The sequence below is a fragment of the Chlamydotis macqueenii genome, chromosome 1 (assembly GCF_036417535.1).
Source record: "Chlamydotis macqueenii isolate bChlMac1 chromosome 1, bChlMac1.mat, whole genome shotgun sequence".
NCBI lineage: Eukaryota > Metazoa > Chordata > Aves > Otidiformes > Otididae > Chlamydotis > Chlamydotis macqueenii.
Genome location: NC_141556.1, coordinates 187,312,295 through 187,330,972, shown reverse-complemented (window position 1 = coordinate 187,330,972; position 18,678 = coordinate 187,312,295). Strand labels below are relative to the sequence as shown.

Genomic DNA, 18,678 nt, shown 5'->3' with positions numbered 1-18,678 from the left:
GGAGCAGTGCTGCGGTCGGTACCTGTGGGGACCCTAAAACTCCTGTCCCTGATTTCCCGCCTCACAGCCGCGCCTGGCGTTTCCCCGCCCGCCTGGAACCGCCTCTCGCCGCCGAGGGCAGCGCAGGCCGGCACACGGCTCCGCTGCCCGCCCGCCCGCGCGCCCGCCCGCGCCTTCCCCGGGGCTGCGTGGGGGCCGCGCCGCCTCCTTCGGCCGCCTATATAGGGGCAGGGGCGGCGGGCTGCCCGGGCGGGCAGTGTGCTGGGGTGAGTGGCGGCACCGGGCGGCCTTGCCCCATCCGGAGCGGGCCGGGCCGGGCCAGGCCAGCCGTGGCTTGGAGCGGCGCGGTCCCCGGGCGGGAACCAGGCTCCCCTGCGGCCTGTGGGGCCTGGCGGGCGGCCCCGGGGTGCGCGGCCCCTCGGGAAGCCGGCGGCGATGCGGGGTTGGGCGGCTCCCTGCCGCGGCAGGCTTCCGCCGCCCCGCCGGAGTTGTGCTGCTGGAAATGGTGGGGGGGCTGTTCTGGGAACAGGGGGTTAGCGCCATCGCAGCCTCAGCCTTCATCTCCTAAGGAAAGCCGCCTTCGGCTTTGCCCGCCCTGGAGCTGGCGGTCTGGCCGGTGAAGAGCTGCGCTCGGCGCCAGCCATGAGCACGCGTGGCAGCCGGCCGTGGGCGGCCCCGCTCCCGCTCTGCTGCTGGGGTGCCGGCCGGCTGTGGCCTTGGAAAGAGAGGTGCCGGCCTGCCTTTGCGGGCTCTTGCGGGGAGCAGTGCTGCCTTCGGCATGTATTTACTGAGCATTTGGAGAACGCATAACAGAGAGTAACATATGGGGCAGCGGGTGGAGGACTCTGCAGGACCTTTTACGCTAACGAACGCTTCTGTGTTTGCAGATTTGGATTTGCTTTGGAAGTAACAGAGCTGTTGCTGCCTTGCTATATCTACGAGCAGTTTTTAATCTGCTGCTGTTACTACAAATAGGAAAAAAAGTCAGGAGTGAAGGTATGTACATACATAATACCAGGGTATTTTTCACTAAGTCTTAAATCTTCTGAAAATGTGCTCTTATGGATCAGGAAACAAAAATTCCTTGGCTCTTAAAACTTTCACATTTTTATAGGCATCTCTGTTTTTCCTTCTGCTGTCAAGCTTTCAGTTAATGTCTATGGGTATCTGGCATGTGCTCCCCTTGGGCACTGGCACAAATTGATAAGCACTCGGCAGGCATGATGCAAGCATTGTACGTTTTACTGAAGGCAGGCAATTGTTGCTCTCTAGTAATTCCCTTCATTCAGAGGCTGTCTCACTGACCTGTTTTTCTTTTCTTCTTCTGAAAAAGAAGTAAAACTGCAGAGTGCTGTGTGAACGCTAATGAGGTCTATAGGATAATTAAGTGTAACTTGGTCCTGGAGCCTCTGTTTTGAAATAACACCTAGCATACTATGCTGTCAGTAGTGAAACGGTTCAAATTTGTAACCATGATTTGGAAATAGCATGTATTAGTGTCATTTATTACAAGAGTAGTGACTATTTTTTTTAACCCATTACGTTCAGATTCCTGCAACACATCTTAAACAGATAGGACATGGAGTTATTGAGTGGCAGTATTTGGCCTAGTGGATTTTTTTTAAGCTTCAGGAATAATAAATCTGTTTAGACACAGGCTTTCTTAAGGCCTTGCTTGTGTGCAAGTGTCTGTGCTTGTAACGTCGAAGTTGTGAAAAGGATGTGGTTGATACAGTGTCGGGGTTTGTTTTAATTATCCTTTTGAGGTAGCCTACTGGAAATAATGTTTCCCATTCATATTCCTCCAAAATATATTTTGGGAGCCAACAGGCTTCAAAAGAAGCGTTGCAGTAGGTAGAAGAGTGAAAAACATTCTGTTTATTGATGTGTTCTGCTTGAAGACAAGCTTAACAGTCAAAGAAGGGCTGATTCATGTGTGTATTTGTGTGCTTTTTAAGACTCATGCAACTTTCTTCACAGCACTGCCAGCCAAGTGTCTAGCTGAGCAACATGGTTCTGAAACAGTGGGAGATCTTTGGCTCAGTGATCTTACTCTGAATAAGCAAGCTTGTAGTTGCTTGCCCAGTGAAATTACCTTGCTGCAAACTTGAGAATTGAATTAATTTGAATGTTTTATTTGAAAGTGTTGCCTTTGTATTTCTGCTTTCCAGCTGCCTTCCTCAGAGATGAGGTGTAGTTCTTATTTATAATATGCTGCTGTGTGGGGGACTGCCACTGAGAACGTGACAGCCAGACAAAATTCTAGATGTTCATATTCATGCCTTTTCCACTCATATCTTCTGAGAGCCATGTAGAAATAGCTAATGTGCATGTATCATCATGAATGCAGTTTTCTTAGTTGCTGTTCACCATGGGGAGTGCCATTCTCTGTTTTGCTTTATAGGTGGGGAGCTGAGACAGTTTCTAAATGGAAGAGTGGAAGTGAAGGCATTCACGTGATGCTTTTGCCTGTCAAAGTTATTGTTGTAAAATATGTATACTTCATCTTTGTCTTCCCTCAGGAGACAAGTGTCTCGACATCTGCCGGGATATAGGAGACTTCACTGTGAAGTAACTGATAAACAAGTGTGCAGCATGAGGATCAACTCTGCTATTCAGGCTGCTATAGACCTCACAGCAGGAGCTGCAGGTAATGCTGGAGAAAACTTAATTGCGCAAAATTTCTGAGGGACAGTTTTAATAGCTTTTTCAAATGTAAAAACAGTTTCCTGTTGCCATAAAAAGCCTCGCATTCTAAATTTTGAGGACACGGAGGTGAAGCAGCTGACCTCAGCCAGTGTTACAACTGCATCGCTATCACTTCTCCCTGGTGAAACTCCTGCCAAACAGGCAATGTGTAGCCCATATTTCAGACTAATAATTTTCCAGAAGGAGGTTTAAGTTTCAGTGTTAGTTCTCATGCTTATGTGAGTTTAAGAATCAGTCACAAGTAGGGTTTTGGAATGAACTCAAAACTGTGTGTGAGTGATTGACGTGCTGTTTTTGTCACAGGAACCCTCTCCAAAATAAGTGGGCAAGAGACTATCTGAAGGGTTATTATTCCTGGTGTGAATCTTGAAAAGCTGGGAAGCTCAGCAGTAGAACTGATGGGATGAATTCATTTAACTAACTTCCACTTTGGTCTAGTCTGTGCTATAAAGTTTTGCTGGACTAGTTGTGACAGTCACAAGTGTAGAAACAGTTGCATTGTCTCTCTGACATTACCATGTTGGTAATGTCCATGGCTGAGACATTAGTTGTTTTTTAACTCTCCCAGGGAAAAGGGGTATTTTTGTCATTTCTAAGCTGACAGTGTTTATACAGAAAAGGTGGAAGGAAAGATTTGTCTAATGTACTGTTGTAACCAGTTTAAACAGTTTCATGTTTTTTCTTTCCTGTACAATAGCTATTACAGTCAGTCCTTTTATGACTGTGTTAATGCTGTGAATCTAACTGTATTAATGGTGTTAATTGCATTCAAGGGCAGTTATTCAAGGTCATTTGTCAGAGTGGAGTTAACCTTTTGCAGTGAGAAAGCAAGCGGTGACAGATAACATGAGTCCAATGTGGCACTTCCATGAAGCATTTTGTCTGCCACCACATTTTGCCCAGTGAATACCTGCTTTGGTAGCCTTTGCTTATCTTATTGACTAGACAACACCCTTTTTCGCTGCAAGGGAAGAGAGGTGTTTCTGCTATTATTCCTTAATTGCCTTGGAAGAAATGTGATTCTGTTAGTTAGACCTTGGGTTTTGGGTCCTCAGTAAAGAATAACTATTATATCTGCTCTATTTCCCAAAGTAGCAACTTAATATCTGTGCAGTTCTTGGCAGTTCTGTGGGTGTTCTCAGGTGCTTAAAATGGGGAGGTGTGATTGCTTTCCTTCCCGGTACTTCCGCTCAGGAATGCTGCTGTTAACATCTAGGGCAGTGGATCACTGGCTTAGGAAGGTGGCTTTCTGAGTTGAAGCCTGATCTGTTGTGACAGGATGAGGGGTAATGGTTTTAAAGTAGAGGGAGGGAGATTCAGATTAGATATTAGGAAAAAAATTTTTACTATGAGGGTGGTGGAACACTGGAACAGGTTGCCCAGAGAGGTGGTGGATGCCCCATCCCTGGAAACATTCAAGGCCAGGCTGGATGGGGCTCTGAGCAACCCGATCTAGGTTGCTCCCTTCTGGCAGGGAGGTTGGACTAGATGACCTTTGAAGGTCCCTTCCAACCCTAATGATTCTATGGTTCTATGATCTTGGCTGCTACAAGAGCTGGAAACTAGCATTAGCTTATAAAACCATAGCTTGGTGGTACTGTTCCATGCCCACATTCAGGCTAACAGGGCATGCACTTGAAGTTTGCCTGGTTTTTGGCAGTAGAGCTTAGAGGATCTTAGAACTAATTATGCTGTTTTCTTCTCTGGTATAGTTCTCCTTCCTTCAGATAAGATGAAGGAATTCAGACTGTTTTCAACATGACTTCAGGAATCTTAAATCATTGTTCTTTTTCTTTGCTACTTCTGTTGTAATAGATAGCTTTACTGTTCCTCTAGTATTTATTTTCCATGTTCTTTGCACATACTTGCTTTGTATTGCCTATGTTCATTCGTAGTGCTTGTTTCTGTGTAGCCTATGTCTCTGCACCCTTTAGCAAGTGTATTTAACTGGGCAAACAGCTAGTCCCCTCAGCAAATGCGTAGCCTGGTTTTACCTTCCTTTCCAGATACAGTCTTGACTAACTGATAAGTGATGACATATTGGGACAAGTAAATTCTGAACAAGAATAAATTAGTCACTTAGCTGCCTGTGGGTCCTTTGCCTAGGATCTGAGCAACCTCTAATCACTTCTTTGATTAAGTAGGACTCTTTTCCCCGTTGTTGCCCTGTTTTTATTAGGTCCACATTTGTCTAAATATGTAAGCAGGCTTGACTTTTTTGTTTCTTTGTTTGCTTTGGTTTTATTGATGTTGGTTTTGGGCTCTCTGCTGCTGTCTGGAAGAATTATTTTTTTCTTCAATATTCTAGATGTTAACCAGGACTCTTAGTCTTTACTTTGAGGCTTCCAAAGTTCATTGCTGTAGTTTACTGGGCATCTTGTGCTGCCTCCATTGACAGTGTAAGGAGAGCCCTTTCTCTTTTTGGAACAGCCATTCACAGTCAACTCCCAATTTTTCAGCTTTGCATTCCCAAGACCATTCCTGGTCTTCCTGGGCTTCTTCCAACAGCCATTGTTTTGCTACATGTGGATGTTTTAGGTCTTCCTTTACACGGGAACCTAGCATTTGTCCTGTAGTTTAACATCTACCTGACTTGCCTGCAAGCAGCATTGGTTGAGCCTTTCCAGCTTTGTTTTTCATCTGAGGCTTACATGGATGTTACTGGTCCAAGCTAGCTACTTCTCTGCTTAGTTATCCCTCCCAGAGTAAGAAGTTCTTCATGCTTCCTTGCATGATTTGCGCTGAAGCTTTAAGTGATCCATCTGGTTGAGAATGAGGTTTTACAGGAGCTAGGATCTTGAGTTCCTCTTAAAGACCTGAAGTACCTCTTTGCAGAGGAGCAACAACAATGTAACACAAATGCGTTAGCAAAGAGTAAAATCGATTGAATATCATCCTAGTTAAATGCTTGCTTACTCTTCTACTCCTCACTTAGAAGAAAAATAACTACTCTTAATTGGATTCACACATTTGTTTCTGTTTCAGTTTCTTTACATTATCAGCATCCGGGGAACTACAACAGGCCTGTCAGCCTGACCTTGGTGCCGGGGAAGATTACAGAGTGGTTCATCTTGAGTGTGCTCACCTAGCATGTGCAGGACAACCAGGGAATCAGGCCCAGTAACCATGGGTTCATGAAGGGCAGGTCCTGCTTGACCAACCTGATCTCTTTCTATGACCAGGTGACTCACCTAGTGGATGACGGAAAGGCTGTGGATGTGATCTACCTGGACTTTAGCAAAGCCTTTGATACCATCTCTCACAGCATTCTCCTAGAGAACTGATGGCTCATAGCTTGGACAGGTGCACCGTGAGATGGGTTAAAAACTGGCTGGATGGCTGCGCCCAGAGAGTTGTGATGAACGGAGTTAAATCCAGTTGGTGGCCGGTCACAAGCAGTGTTCCCCAAGGCTCAGTCTTGGGGTCAGTTCTTTTTAATATCTTTATCAATAATCTGGTTGAGGGGATCGAGTGCACCCTCAGTCAGTTTGCAGATGACACCAAACTGGGTGGGACTGTCAATCTGCTCGAGGGTAGGAAGGCCCTGCAGAGGGATCTGGACAGGCTGGATTGATGGGCCGAGGTCAACTGTATGAGGTTTAACAAGGCCAACTGCCAGGTCCTGCACTTGGGTCACAACAATCTCATGCAATGCTACAGGCTTGGGGAACAGTGGCTGGAAAGTGGTAGAAGTGGTGGAAAGGGACCTGGGGGTACTGGTTGACAGCCAGCTGAACATGAGCCAGCAGTGTGCCCAGGTGGCTGAGAAGACCAACAGCATTCTGGCTTGCATCAGGAACAGCAGGAGTAGGGAAGTGGTTGTGTCCCTGTACTCAGCACTGGTAAGGCCACACCTCGAATACCGTGTGCAGTTTTGGGCCCCTCATTACAGGAAAGACATTGAGTTGCTGGAGTGCGTCCAGAGAAGGGCAAGGAAGCTGGTGAAGGGTCTGGAGAACAAGTGGGAACTGAGATTGTTTAGTCTGGAGAAAAGGAGGCTGAAGGGGGACCTTATCACTCTCTGCAACTACCTGAAAGGAGGTTATAGGGAGGTGGATGTTGGTCTCTTCTCCCAAGTAACAAGTTGGAGGTTTTGATTGGATATTAGGAAACACTTCTTTACTGAAAGAGTGGTTGGGCACTGGAACAGGCTGCCCAGGGAGAAGTGGTGGAGTCACCATCCCTGGAGGTTTCAGAAAACATGTAGACGTGGCACTCCAGGGCATGGTTTAGTGGACATGGGTGTTGGATTTGGTGATCTTGGAGGTCTCTTCCAACCTTAAAGATTCTATGATTTACAGATAATTATTTCAGTTTCATAGCTGAGAAAACATCTTGTTAACTTGCCCTCTTGCTGGATGTCAGTTGTGCTTTGGTTAAAGATCTGCTTCTGTTTTAGGATGGTTCTTCTCTCTTGCTAAAAAAGCAAACGCGTAAAGTTTATATAAGGTATGCCTATCATATGTTTCCTGTTAGGAATAGATTGCTGTCAGTGTACACTCGTATTTCTTACTGAAAAAGTGTAATATTAGCTCCTTCTGAAGACTACTGCATTGGGTTAGGTCTTGTGGAGGAACACTGCACTGTTGGCAAAGTGGTTATATGATGACATTGATGGGAAATATCTTGCAAGTTTTCAGGTTATTGACCTTGCAGTTCAGTTTGGAAAAGATAACACATTGAGAAACTTTGCCCTCTTTCAGCTTATCCTGGACGCTATCTTCCAGTATGTGGGAATAAATGTAAATAAGAATCATATGTAGCTTTGAAGTGAAGAGTTTGAGTCTTTTGTTATCAGTTTGTAATGCATCATCAGTTTTGGCACTCTCAGCAGTGTTCCTCTTGTTCTGGGGGAATCTCTGTCTCACTTGATTACAGATCTTTCAGTTTTTTGTTATTGTTGGAACGTAAAATCAGATGGCTTCTTAACCGCTGCATTAATGAGCAAGGGAAAATGTTGCTTAACTTGTTAACGCAAGTGACTTGATTGCATAACAATACCTCTAATTCAGTACCCGTTTATGTAAGTGAACTGGTTAATTTAGATGCTTGCTTTTAGTAAGATAAATGTATGTTTGATGAGAATCAAACTGGTACTGCTCTTACACATAATTTTATTTCTTTATGTAACTAAATTCACCACTGATAATTGATGCCATTGTGCTAAAATCAGTACAGTTGTCTTTTCCTGTGGAGAATTCATTTGTCTTTGCTTTCTGTGTGATTTTTCTAATAGTGCTGTTTGTATATAGGCGTTTTGGTTGTGATAGCCTTCAGCCATGTTCTTAATTTCCACTCCTTGCTTAGGTGGGACAGCATGTGTGGTGACTGGCCAGCCCTTTGACACCGCAAAGGTGAAGATGCAGACATTCCCTGACATGTACAAAGGAATTGTTGACTGTTTTGTGAAAACCTATAAGCAAGTGGGGTTTCGAGGCTTCTACAAGGGAACCACACCAGCACTTGTAGCCAACATTGCGGAGAACTCTGTTCTGTTCATGTGCTATGGATTTTGTCAACAAATTGTGAGGAGAATTGTTGGAGTTGACAGGAAAACAAAGCTCAGGTTAGTAACAGAAATCGGTTTAATATTTTAAAATAAATAAATAAAAAGTCATGCAACTGCTACTTGCTGATACTGTATTGTCAGGGTGCAACTGATGTCCCAGGGTCCCCTCTGCCAGTATGCAGTGTAGTAAGTTTTGGAATATAGACCTTTGTGCTAGGATATGGTGTCTAACTACAACAGAGCCATGTACTTGTCACTGCCGCTGCCTGGTTTAGATCATCACCACTTAATTAGAATATTCAAGACCTGGAATATCTTACCAAAGGGAATGAGCATTGCAGCACCTGAAAGTTGGTATTCCCGTGATCTCTAGGTTGTTCTGAATTTGTAGGGGAGGTAATGGTTCCTCTAATATTGTAACTAAGTTTCAAAAGCTTGAATGTAATGGTGGTTAGACTGTGAGTCTAATTTTGCACAGTGTGTTGCCTACAGTACTGGGAATAAGTGGTTGCCTAAGGAATGAGAAAGAAGAGAGAAAGTGTTTAATATTTACTCCGAGTCCTCTGCCAGGCTATGTTCTTAGTTAAGAGGATTTCTTAAACCTGGTGTGATCCAATCAGTAACTTTGGATCTCTTTTGAAGCACTTGTCCAATCTCCCCTCAAATTCTTCTAAGTTACTTACATCTGCGGTACACTTCTGCAGGTGATAATCATTAATTCTGTAGCTGGAAGAGGCAGTCGGTCCCTAGCCACTGTCCCTATGCCGCTTGGAATATTGTAGACCTCTATCCATTGCTCCATGCCACTTTTCCCCACCTGAGTCTTTACCTAGGTGGAAGGATTCCAGCCCTCCTAGTCAGTGAGCACGGAGGAGCTGTTCCTTTAACTGTCCTAGTTGCCTTTCTCTGAAACTCTTGCAGTTCTAGTGCATCTGGGTTTGAGCTCATGAGACCAGAGTGGTGCAGAGTATTTGGGATGTGCACAAGTCATGGATGTATGCACTGGCGTAACAATCGTAATCTCTTTCTAGTTAGGATGACTTTTCTCCAGGTGCATCACTTTAGAGCTGTCAGTGGTCCAGCAGCATCAGTGTGCCTTACTGTTACACATTTCTCAAGGTATGTCTTCTGTGCAGCACTGAGAGTAGCCGCACCTTCTCCATCTCTGTGCTGCTCTGCAGTGTGCAAAATACTTCTCATACTGTCCTAACTCCATTCATTCAAGGAGTAACACAAGGTTAACCACATTCAGCTTTTTAGTAATAACTTTGTTCTGCCTCTGTCACGTCTGTCTCCAATGGAAGTGGCTGGGGAGGCCATGATTCTGCATTTGAGGTCTCTGACATTACATGGGCGCTGCCTTAGTGCGAGACAAGTATCTAAAAGTGGCATTACGCAAGGTGTTCTCCTGTCACGTGTTAAGATGTACTGTATCTTAAGACTGAGGCCTGCTATGAGGGAATATGAAGCGATGAAGAAACTTACACTAATTACTCTCTACTTGCATTCTCTTGCACTGTTTTCTCTCAGTTGAGGCCTCTCAGCTGAGACAGAATTGCTTCCACCTTTTTTATTACTTTCTTAGCTCAGGGATTTTCTACTTGCTCAGCTTTCAGACCCCTTATCTTTTTCTGCCCACTAAAATGTAGGACATAGGCCTCCCAACAGCACACTTCGCTTCTTAACCATCTTTTGTGATCCTCCTGGAAGGTAAACCACACACTTACAGAGGTCCTAGGATCATCTCTTAAGTGACTAAGGCAGCATGTTTAGGGTATCTGTAGGGGAGGTATTTTTCAGGTACTGGTACTTTTCAGATCTAAGATGGCTGTTTGATTCATTGTTTGAAGAACAAACAGTATGACTGCATGGCTGTACTAGGACAAAACACTAAAGGATTTAAGTTTTTACTTGAAAGATTCTCCCTTGGTGTGCTGCTCCTGTGGTCTCTTCATCTGGATCATTGTGGGGGCATCTTACGAGATGCATATATGAGAGAATCGTATTGACGTGCTCTGCAGCGGTGCCCTGAGTAGATGTGGTATGTCCAGGATGTCTCTACCTGTTCTCACTGTGTCAGAGTCAAAAAGCGTTCGTAGCCTGCTGTAAGGGAAGGAAGAAACCCTGATGGGGGGGCTACCTTCCAGACCTGACAAGTAAAGAACTATAATTACCTTCATTATCTCTGGTGTTTGAAAACTGTCATGCTGTCTTAGGCTGAAGAACAAAATGTGTGAAGTCACAAACTGCTGTGAACCTGACCATTTTTCTTACCCATATCTAAGCAATTGCCTGTTACTTCTTCATTATTTTATAGTGTTTGAGATTTCTCAAAACCAACTATAATAGTTTGGTTTTGCTTTAAGCTACCTTTTCATTAATACCTTCAAATGGCTCGGAAATAAACTTGCCTAGCCTGCCTGTGTTTAGGGGTACCCTGGTCAGTGCATGAAGCCTTGCAAAACAGTTACAAGGATAGTTACAAAACAACACTTTTTTTTCCAGTTAAAGGAATACATGCCACTGATGCATGAGTCAAAAAGAAAACAAATGGAGAGAGAAATGCTAAATTCCATTTATCTTTTAACATCCATTTAATCCAATCAAACTGGTTTCATTCCATGCTGAAGTCTAAACGGAGACAACCAAATGGGAAGAGAAGTGCTAAATTCCATTTGTCTTTAAAATGCCCATTTAGTCCTACCAAACCGATGTTGTTCTGTACCAAAGTCTAAACTGAGAGAACTATTATCCTTGTTCACCTCAGTTTGACTTTCTCAGTACGTGACTAGTCATATTCAACAGGTTATTTTCTTTGAAAAACAAGATAAATGCCTTTTATAGAAGAAGCAGCAGTGTAAGAGTAGAGGATTCTTGCTCCTGTGCTGTGTGATCAAAATGCTCCCACCTAGAAAAAATACTGAATTAGGCATTTTGAGTTGAGGTAACTCGAAAGGGATTCAAGGCTTATCACTTTGACAATAAGGTTCGTTATATTAAGGATCAAAGCCTGAACAGTGGGTATAGTTGAATTTTTGTATGTAGAATTAAACATCAACAGGCAAAAGTAGAAAAATCTCAATTATGGCTAAATCTAGTCCTTTATGTACATGTGTCAGAATTTTTTTCAGGTCTGATAGCATCTGGCTTTCTTCCTCCCAGAAGCAGAAAGGATCCTGTGCACTTTCAGTGCACAGTTTTAAGGCACCTCTTCCATATTTTCTTATCCTAATGTGTAACTTTACTACTTCATTCTAGCTCATATATTAATGACTGCAGGGCTCAGCCACATGCTCTATTTTTAACTTTGCCTTGCTTTGTCTTAGGCTTTACTGGGCTGCGTCTCAGATCCCTGTTAAGCCAGACTTTGTGTGCTGCAAGAGGGCTGTACAATCAATGTTGTCATTTATTTGCTCCGTATTATTTAGTTGCTGTTCTGCAGCCAGTTACTGATTTCTTCCACTTCGACAGTTCTTGTCACTGCCACATCTGAATGTGTCACAAGCTTTGCTTCATGTCACAACTTCTGTTCCATGATGTTTCTGTAAGGTGAAAAGTTGTAGCTTTCATAGATGCAGCAGTGAGGTCAGTGTCTGCTGTGCTGACTCCCCAGGCTTTGAAAGAAGAGAGAAGTTCGATTTGTTCTGTGCTATTGGGCAGCTCCTGTTTAACACACCAGTGTCTGTAGGAACCCGTTTAAAGTGTATCATGAAGCAGTACGACCCTGGAGTACCAGCCTTTTGAGTCCTAACAGTTTAGTAGCCCAGGCTTTGCAATATGTGTAATACAACTGCAAAGTAAGTCCCTGTTTTGGAATTCTGTAAGTCAATGCAGATGACACTGCTGTCCTGTTTAGTGGTGTGGCTTATGTTGGTCTGCGCTATCTCAGATTCACATGGTTGCATTCACGGCAGCACATCCATAGAAAGACTACAGTGGTCTGTTGTGCCTTGGTTTCAGATTTCTAGCATCTTCCACTGAAAACCTGTACTAATACTGGTAAGGTGAATTTGAGAACACTGACATCTATATGAGGTGATTATTGCTCTTATTCTCTTTGAGGAAGTAACTGGTACCCGAAAGTTGCTCAGTAAAACAAGTCTATGGAAATTCTTATAAAGAGTAAGATTTGATAATGTTTATTCTGCTGCAATCACTAAAGTATAGCAAGAAGGGTAAATGTTGCAATATATCTTCCCAGGTGTCAAAATGATGTATTTTGAGTTGTATGTGAGGATGGGATGAGCTAGGTTTTCATCTCCCTAGTTCAAGTAACTGCCCTTTTCCTTTGATACTCTTTCCCCCAAGACCGTCCATTGGTTTTTCTTGATGATACTTAGAGTACAGGTTCAGGAAGCTGATTGCTGGTACAGTGGCTCCACTGCACTGAAGGTCAGTGCCCGAATATCTTCTGCAGTTTCTCTCTTGCAGTGATCTGCAGAATGCTGCTGCAGGCTCCTTTGCCTCTGCCTTTGCCACCCTTGTCCTCTGCCCAACAGAGCTGGTGAAGTGCCGGCTGCAGGCCATGCATGAAATGCAGTTGTCAGGAAAGATAATCCAGGGACACAAGTAAGTATACACCCTACCCACTATCTCTGAAACCCTTTAATGTGTATTTATTATTTTTAGTTCTGTGTTGGCTCAGTGTCACATTTGTAGTGCACTGTTCACCAGAGATGAGTTGTGGATGGGAGAGTTGCAGCTTGAAGATCTTCCAGGCAGTAGTGAAGGGCTCCTGGTTCTAAGTCTTACTTGAGTCCTGTTGCCTACACAAAGGATCTTACCCTTAATTATAGCTGCAGTTGCTTATTGTTCTGTAACCTTCTTGGTATCTGGCTATTAAGCATCACTAACTGGATCAACCTCTCTATCAGTACAGTTTGGTCAGTTGTGAAGAGTGTCATTCAAAAGGACGGTCCCCTTGGATTTTACCGTGGCCTGTCAAGCACTTTGCTGCGGGAAGTCCCAGGCTATTTCTTCTTCTTTGGAGGATATGAACTGAGCCGGACGTTCTTTGCCTCTGGGAGATCAAAAGATGAATTAGGTATGGTGCCCCTTTTTCCAGGTGGATCCTAGCATGCTGTCAGGCAGGACATAAGGGAGGAAGATAGGCTAATAATGCACAGCAGTAGTAAAATACTCATAAAACAAAGGAAACCAGACATACAGAATATGGAAGTCTGCATTTTGTGTATATGTAGTAATGAGTTATTGAAGTCACCACTTACCAATGGAGCAGGATATATTGTAGATGGAAAATAAATATTGCAAGTTAACAGTAATATTACAAAACTACTTAAAATATCTGACTCTACAGTGTAATTCATCTCTGAACTATTTCATTTCAGTGGCCATTTAGAGTAATTTTGATCTTTTTTAGTTGTGTTCTCTTGAACCATATGTTCAAGAATAAGGTGACCATTAGTTGTCATTACAATGATAGTAAGAGAACACTGAGATTGAAAATTAGACATGAAAAAAACAAGATGCCAGAATAAAGATTGCTTGTCTCCAATTGAAGGACTCCACAAGCATACTTTGTCTTGCTGGGAGTTAGGATTTCAGCTGCACGCATTCTGTTTTTTGTTATTGCAAGATATTTATAAACATCTGATCTGGAACACAAAATGAGGTTGCATCATGAAAAAATTACTGATCACAAAGTAACTTCACTGTACCAAAGAAATCTCTATATGTCATTAATGACGCTATGTGATGTTACTCTAAACCATTTCACAATTAGCATTGGAAAGTGATTACAAGTGTGAAAGGAGTGAAGTTAATTTAGAATTCTGTTTTGACTGTATTAACTAAGTTATACTTTTTTAGCATGGCCAATAATCTAAGAAGCTCTCCTTATAACCTTTGAGCTTCTGGTTAGACTTGCAACTTACCAGTGGCTTAAAATTAACTTAAAGGTTTGTGAGGGAGCAGAAACTGCTCTTCTGTCATAAGCAGGTTCCTGTGTTCTCTTTGACTTCTGTAAATGAAATAAAGTGATACTTACGTTGGTGAATGTTTTGTGGTGTGTATAAAAGCTTATTTCTTAATTTTAGGTCCCATTCCTTTAATACTAAGTGGAGGTTTTGGAGGCAGCTGTCTGTGGATTGCCGTGTATCCTGTGGACTGTGTCAAATCTAGAATTCAGGTTCTTTCAATGGCTGGAAAACAGACAGGCTTCATGGGAACATTTGTATCTCTTGTGAGAACTGAAGGTGAGTATGCAGCTTACCAGTTAAATCTGTAGGGCTGCAGATTGAAATCTATACTCTCCAATACCAAAAACTGCATAAGACAGCTAGTCCACTGATAATGTGTTAGACAATAACTGTTTCTAATAAACAGAAATAGTGATGCTTCATGTAGTCTGGAAAGCTTGGAATCCAGAAATTGAGACCAGGCCTTTTTGCTCAGGGCATAATCCACAGTAGGCCTGTTCTTTCTGTCCCCTTACCAGCTGTGGGTCAGCTGCTGTGAGCTGTGTCCTCAGGTGACCAAGGTTGCCTTCTGAAGACTGTCATACCTGAGATAAGCTGCTAACATAAGCAGTTAAATGGCTAAATTCAAGTTAAAACTCTAATACTCCTTCTGCATCAACATCCAGTAACACTGGGGTTAGCTGCTACACCAGTGAGTTCAGCTCTCTGTGTGTGCATGCCTCTCTAAGCAGAAGCATTACTTCACTGTCCTTCAAAGGTGAAAACAGTAGATGATGCAGACAGGCATTTTAATAAATTGCTAACCGGCTCTGATTTTATTTCCAGGTGTACTTGCCTTGTATTCTGGACTAAAGCCAACTATGATCCGGGCATTTCTGGCCAATGGGGCACTGTTCCTTGCCTATGAGTACAGCCGGAAACTTATGATGAAACAAATAGATTCTTACTGATACCTCGCAGCAGACAGAGTACAAAAGGTTGTTTAAGGATCAGTTAAATAAATGATCAAAAACCTGGTCTGAGCAGGGCCAAATCAGTGACTTAATTTTAGGAACTCGACTCTAGTTCAGGATTTATAATTTTTTTTTAAATTCAGGTGATTTTTATAGAGATTTGTACATGCTGCTTTGAATTGGACCAGCAGAACTATCTCCATCTTTCAGATTCTGCAATAGGTACACTGCATGTCATCATAAATGTATTTTCCTGACCTGTAATGGTGCTAAAGAGTTATGTTGACCTCTTGGGTTTAATGTAACATGCAGCAGTAGGCAAAGCACTGTTTTAAGATCTGTGTTGCTGGCATGTGTCTGACTCAAAATAACCAGTCCTGTCTAATCTTGCTGAGCATGACTGACATACATATCCCTCAGGTAGTCCCCTGTCCTTCTCCCGCTCCCTTCTGCTCTGTGACTTTCCACAGTCATGGCAGTTGGTGTCTGACTTGCATACTCTGTCCCAGTGAATGGGCTTATAAAAGCCTCTACCTTATATGATTTAGAGCTGAGATATGCCTGCATTTGAGATACAAACATATAGTCACTGCGTTTAAGGACTCCATGCAACATTTTTAACAAATGCATAGCAGCATTTCATTATTTTATAAATCCCTGCAAGAAGTGTTGGCATACACTAAGCACCAGTGAATTAAATACTTAACATAAGGGAGACTGCTGGAAATAGTCTGTGGTCTGAGCCAGCAGCTTGTAAGTTTGTGCAGGCTTCTGTTTAGGTCACCTTGATATAAGTGAGTCCAGGTGCCTGAAGGACAGGAAGCTGAAGAGAACCGAGTTCTTAAAGACAACTGACACCATGGTTGCTGTGGTGCAGCACTCACTTTTGCTGGAGTCCTGCCACTTGCTGCATCTCTTCAGCTGAGTGGAAAAAAGCTCATATGACTGGATAGTTCCTATCACCTTCAGGCCTAGAGGGCATGCCTGCTTAGTCATGTTACTTGATTAGACATGCAGTTAGTCAGTGTTATCCAAAGTGATGCAATAACATGTTCTTCCAGATGCTACTTTTATTCTTGAAGTAGGATGTTTTATAGAAGCATGTTCTCTGCCTTGTAAGCAGCAGCTGCTGCCTATCCTGGGAGAAGGCAAGGCAAGTCTCAGAGCAACACAATTCATGACTTGGGCCTAGAGCTGTACAGAGGGATGTTGTCTGCATGCTCTAAGTGACAACCTACCCTCATGGAAGGCACAGACAAGCTGCCCCCAGGGGTTAGCAGAGCTCTTCTAACCATCAGGGCTAGATAGCTATTAGCAACTTGTCACAGCAACCACACTTTGTAAGTGACTGATAACAGTCACAGCTGGAATAGCTCAGTTTTGCAGGAAAAAGCTTTCAGCATAGATAAAAGCATCTCAGTACCTGCTGCCTCTTGCAGTAGAGCCAGCATGCACTGAAACTGGCTGCTGCACTGCACTGTTACAGCCTCTTTGATGAAAGGTAGTTCCTGTAGCTCCACACACACTTCTTGCTTCCCCCACCCTTCATGTACAACAGCAAGAACTGTTTGTCTTCCTTTTCTACACCCATGAGAAAAAGCAGCTACAAGCAGAGAGTGGCTGAAGAATCAGTGTCTGTTACACCAATTTGCCAATCTACTTGATTGACAAGTAGACTAGGGGCAGTAGTACTGTGCATAGTCAGGACTTTAAAATGAATTATGCCAAATGTTTAACTAATTCAGGTATGAGGGGAGGCTTTAAGAGTTTTAGACTTCCCCTTTTTAAAGTTGTCTACCCAAGAGAAATAGTATATTTGTATATGTTTCTAGGAGTTATGAAAAGGTGAGGACTGATTCCACATCAGTGGAATACTTAATCTATTTCTTAGATTTGTCTCTGCTTTCATTTTTTAAAGCTGATGGGTGCAGTTTTTAATACTGAAGTTGAAGCTTCAAGAGAAGCAAGATATTTAGAACTGAACCTACAATAAGAAGCTGGTGGCTGAAGTAGACATTGAGAGTTTACCTTTTGAAGTTTATGCAAGCAGTGTTTTTTCCATTCACAACTGCTCAAGCTGTACACACACATATCAGCTGTTCAGCTCAGAACTTTATATGTTGGTATAGGAATTCACAGGAATAAAGTTTGTTTTGATTAACTGAGTGCCTGACTACTGTTTATGCAACAACACTTAGCCAAGCTTGTCTAGCTGAGGAGCAAGAAGGGGAAAGCTTTTCACAATCAGTGAACATATAAAGCCCTCAAAAATACTCAAGGCAAAGTGCTAGCTATAACAAGGTGGAAAATAAAGCCCATGATTTAGCCCTTGGCCTGGTGCTTTGCTAGTACCAAAGTCAGTTCTAATATTAGGGATCAACTCAAGTTCCAAGTTTCTAGATTGTCAATTACCATGATACATGTGCTATAAGGGTGAGTCTGGCCCCAGTCACCTAAATTCCACATGTGAGGGATGAGCATCCACTACCATGAAGCCAGAAGTCACTGCTGCAGGGAGGTTAGGAACTATTGTTACTATCTTCTAAGCAGTGGTGCTTGGATCTCTGAAGAGCTGCAGTATCTCCCTCACACAGCTATGTTGTTACTGATCCTGCTCATGCAAGAGTTCTTACTTAACTGCATGCTTCAGCTAGAAACATCTGACTCTTGACAGCCTTCACTGCTAACTACACAAGCGGAGTAGCTTACTTCATAAGCAGGAAGAACATTGACCTTCTGTGCCCTGCAAGCAATTAGAAAGGGCATCCTGGGACAGTGATATCTAATTGCCAGAGCTAAGCCAAAAAGAACTCTGTCATCTGCCACTTCTAGCTGCAATAAAATGGCATCCTATTCCAGCTCCTAGCACATTCAGTGCAGACACAGGCTTATCGGCCTTCTTGCCTCATCGCCCTCTAGTGACACAGCTGTGGTCTCACTCCTGTGTAAGTGGGTATTTTTTCCTTTTCTCAAGCCAGAGATACAGGAGTTGCGTGAACTTTGCCAGCACCCCTTAACCTTGAGGGGCAGTTGACTATGTGCAATAACTCATGCAGGTTCTGAAGCAACACTACAGTTTGGGGAACAGCATTGCAGAAGTCAAACATGAGCCAGCACATCCTTGCAGCAAAGACTAAGCTGCAATAGCAAGCTCTGGAGCCAGCAAATCAGACAGTTCTGACCCCCTGCTCATACCTCTTGCATCTGTCAGAGCAGTTCTGGAATGCCACATCCAATTTAGTGTTCCTCAGTACAAGAAAGGTAGTGACATACTGGAACAAGTCAGGCAGAGGGCAATCACAATGGATGGTGGTGAGAACTGGGTTTTTCACCCATAACAGAAAGCCCAGGGGAGATGTTATTGCTGCCTGCAGTTACTTGGTTCATGGGCTTGTGTTGAGCTACCTCAACACATATTTCACATCACAGAAGGCTTGAACAGTCTCCACAGAAGAGCTGCATTCCTGAGGACATCTGGAGGCAGAATAAGTATTGTCTGTGCTTTACAGGCCTTAGTCTAGCTCAAGAGGCATCAGCGAGCATTTGCAGTATTAGCTCAGAGGAGCAG

At 43.3% G+C, this 18,678-nt stretch overlaps 1 protein-coding gene across 1 annotated transcript; it reads left to right on the top strand.

Annotated features, from left to right (window-relative positions):
- Positions 1 to 17,276, top strand: SLC25A15 (solute carrier family 25 member 15). The gene is made up of 8 exons (XM_086771918.1): positions 1 to 18; positions 888 to 996; positions 2,523 to 2,650; positions 8,017 to 8,275; positions 12,650 to 12,787; positions 13,093 to 13,262; positions 14,275 to 14,433; positions 14,983 to 17,276. Exons 3-8 carry the CDS (start codon positions 2,596 to 2,598, stop codon positions 15,105 to 15,107), a joined length of 906 nt encoding a protein of 301 aa, XP_086628044.1. The 5' UTR covers positions 1 to 18; positions 888 to 996; positions 2,523 to 2,595; the 3' UTR covers positions 15,108 to 17,276.
- Positions 17,277 to 18,678: the final 1,402 nt, after the last annotated feature.

Excerpts from the sequence above, each read along its gene's own strand:
- SLC25A15 (XM_086771918.1), top strand. The coding sequence starts at position 2,596 with ATGAGGATCAACTCTGCTATTCAGGCTGCTATAGACCTCACAGCAGGA. Across the intron at positions 2,651-8,016 it reads CCTCACAGCAGGAGCTGCAG|GTGGGACAGCATGTGTGGTG; the intron begins GTAATGCTGGAG and ends CTCCTTGCTTAG. Across the intron at positions 14,434-14,982 it reads ATCTCTTGTGAGAACTGAAG|GTGTACTTGCCTTGTATTCT; the intron begins GTGAGTATGCAG and ends TTTTATTTCCAG.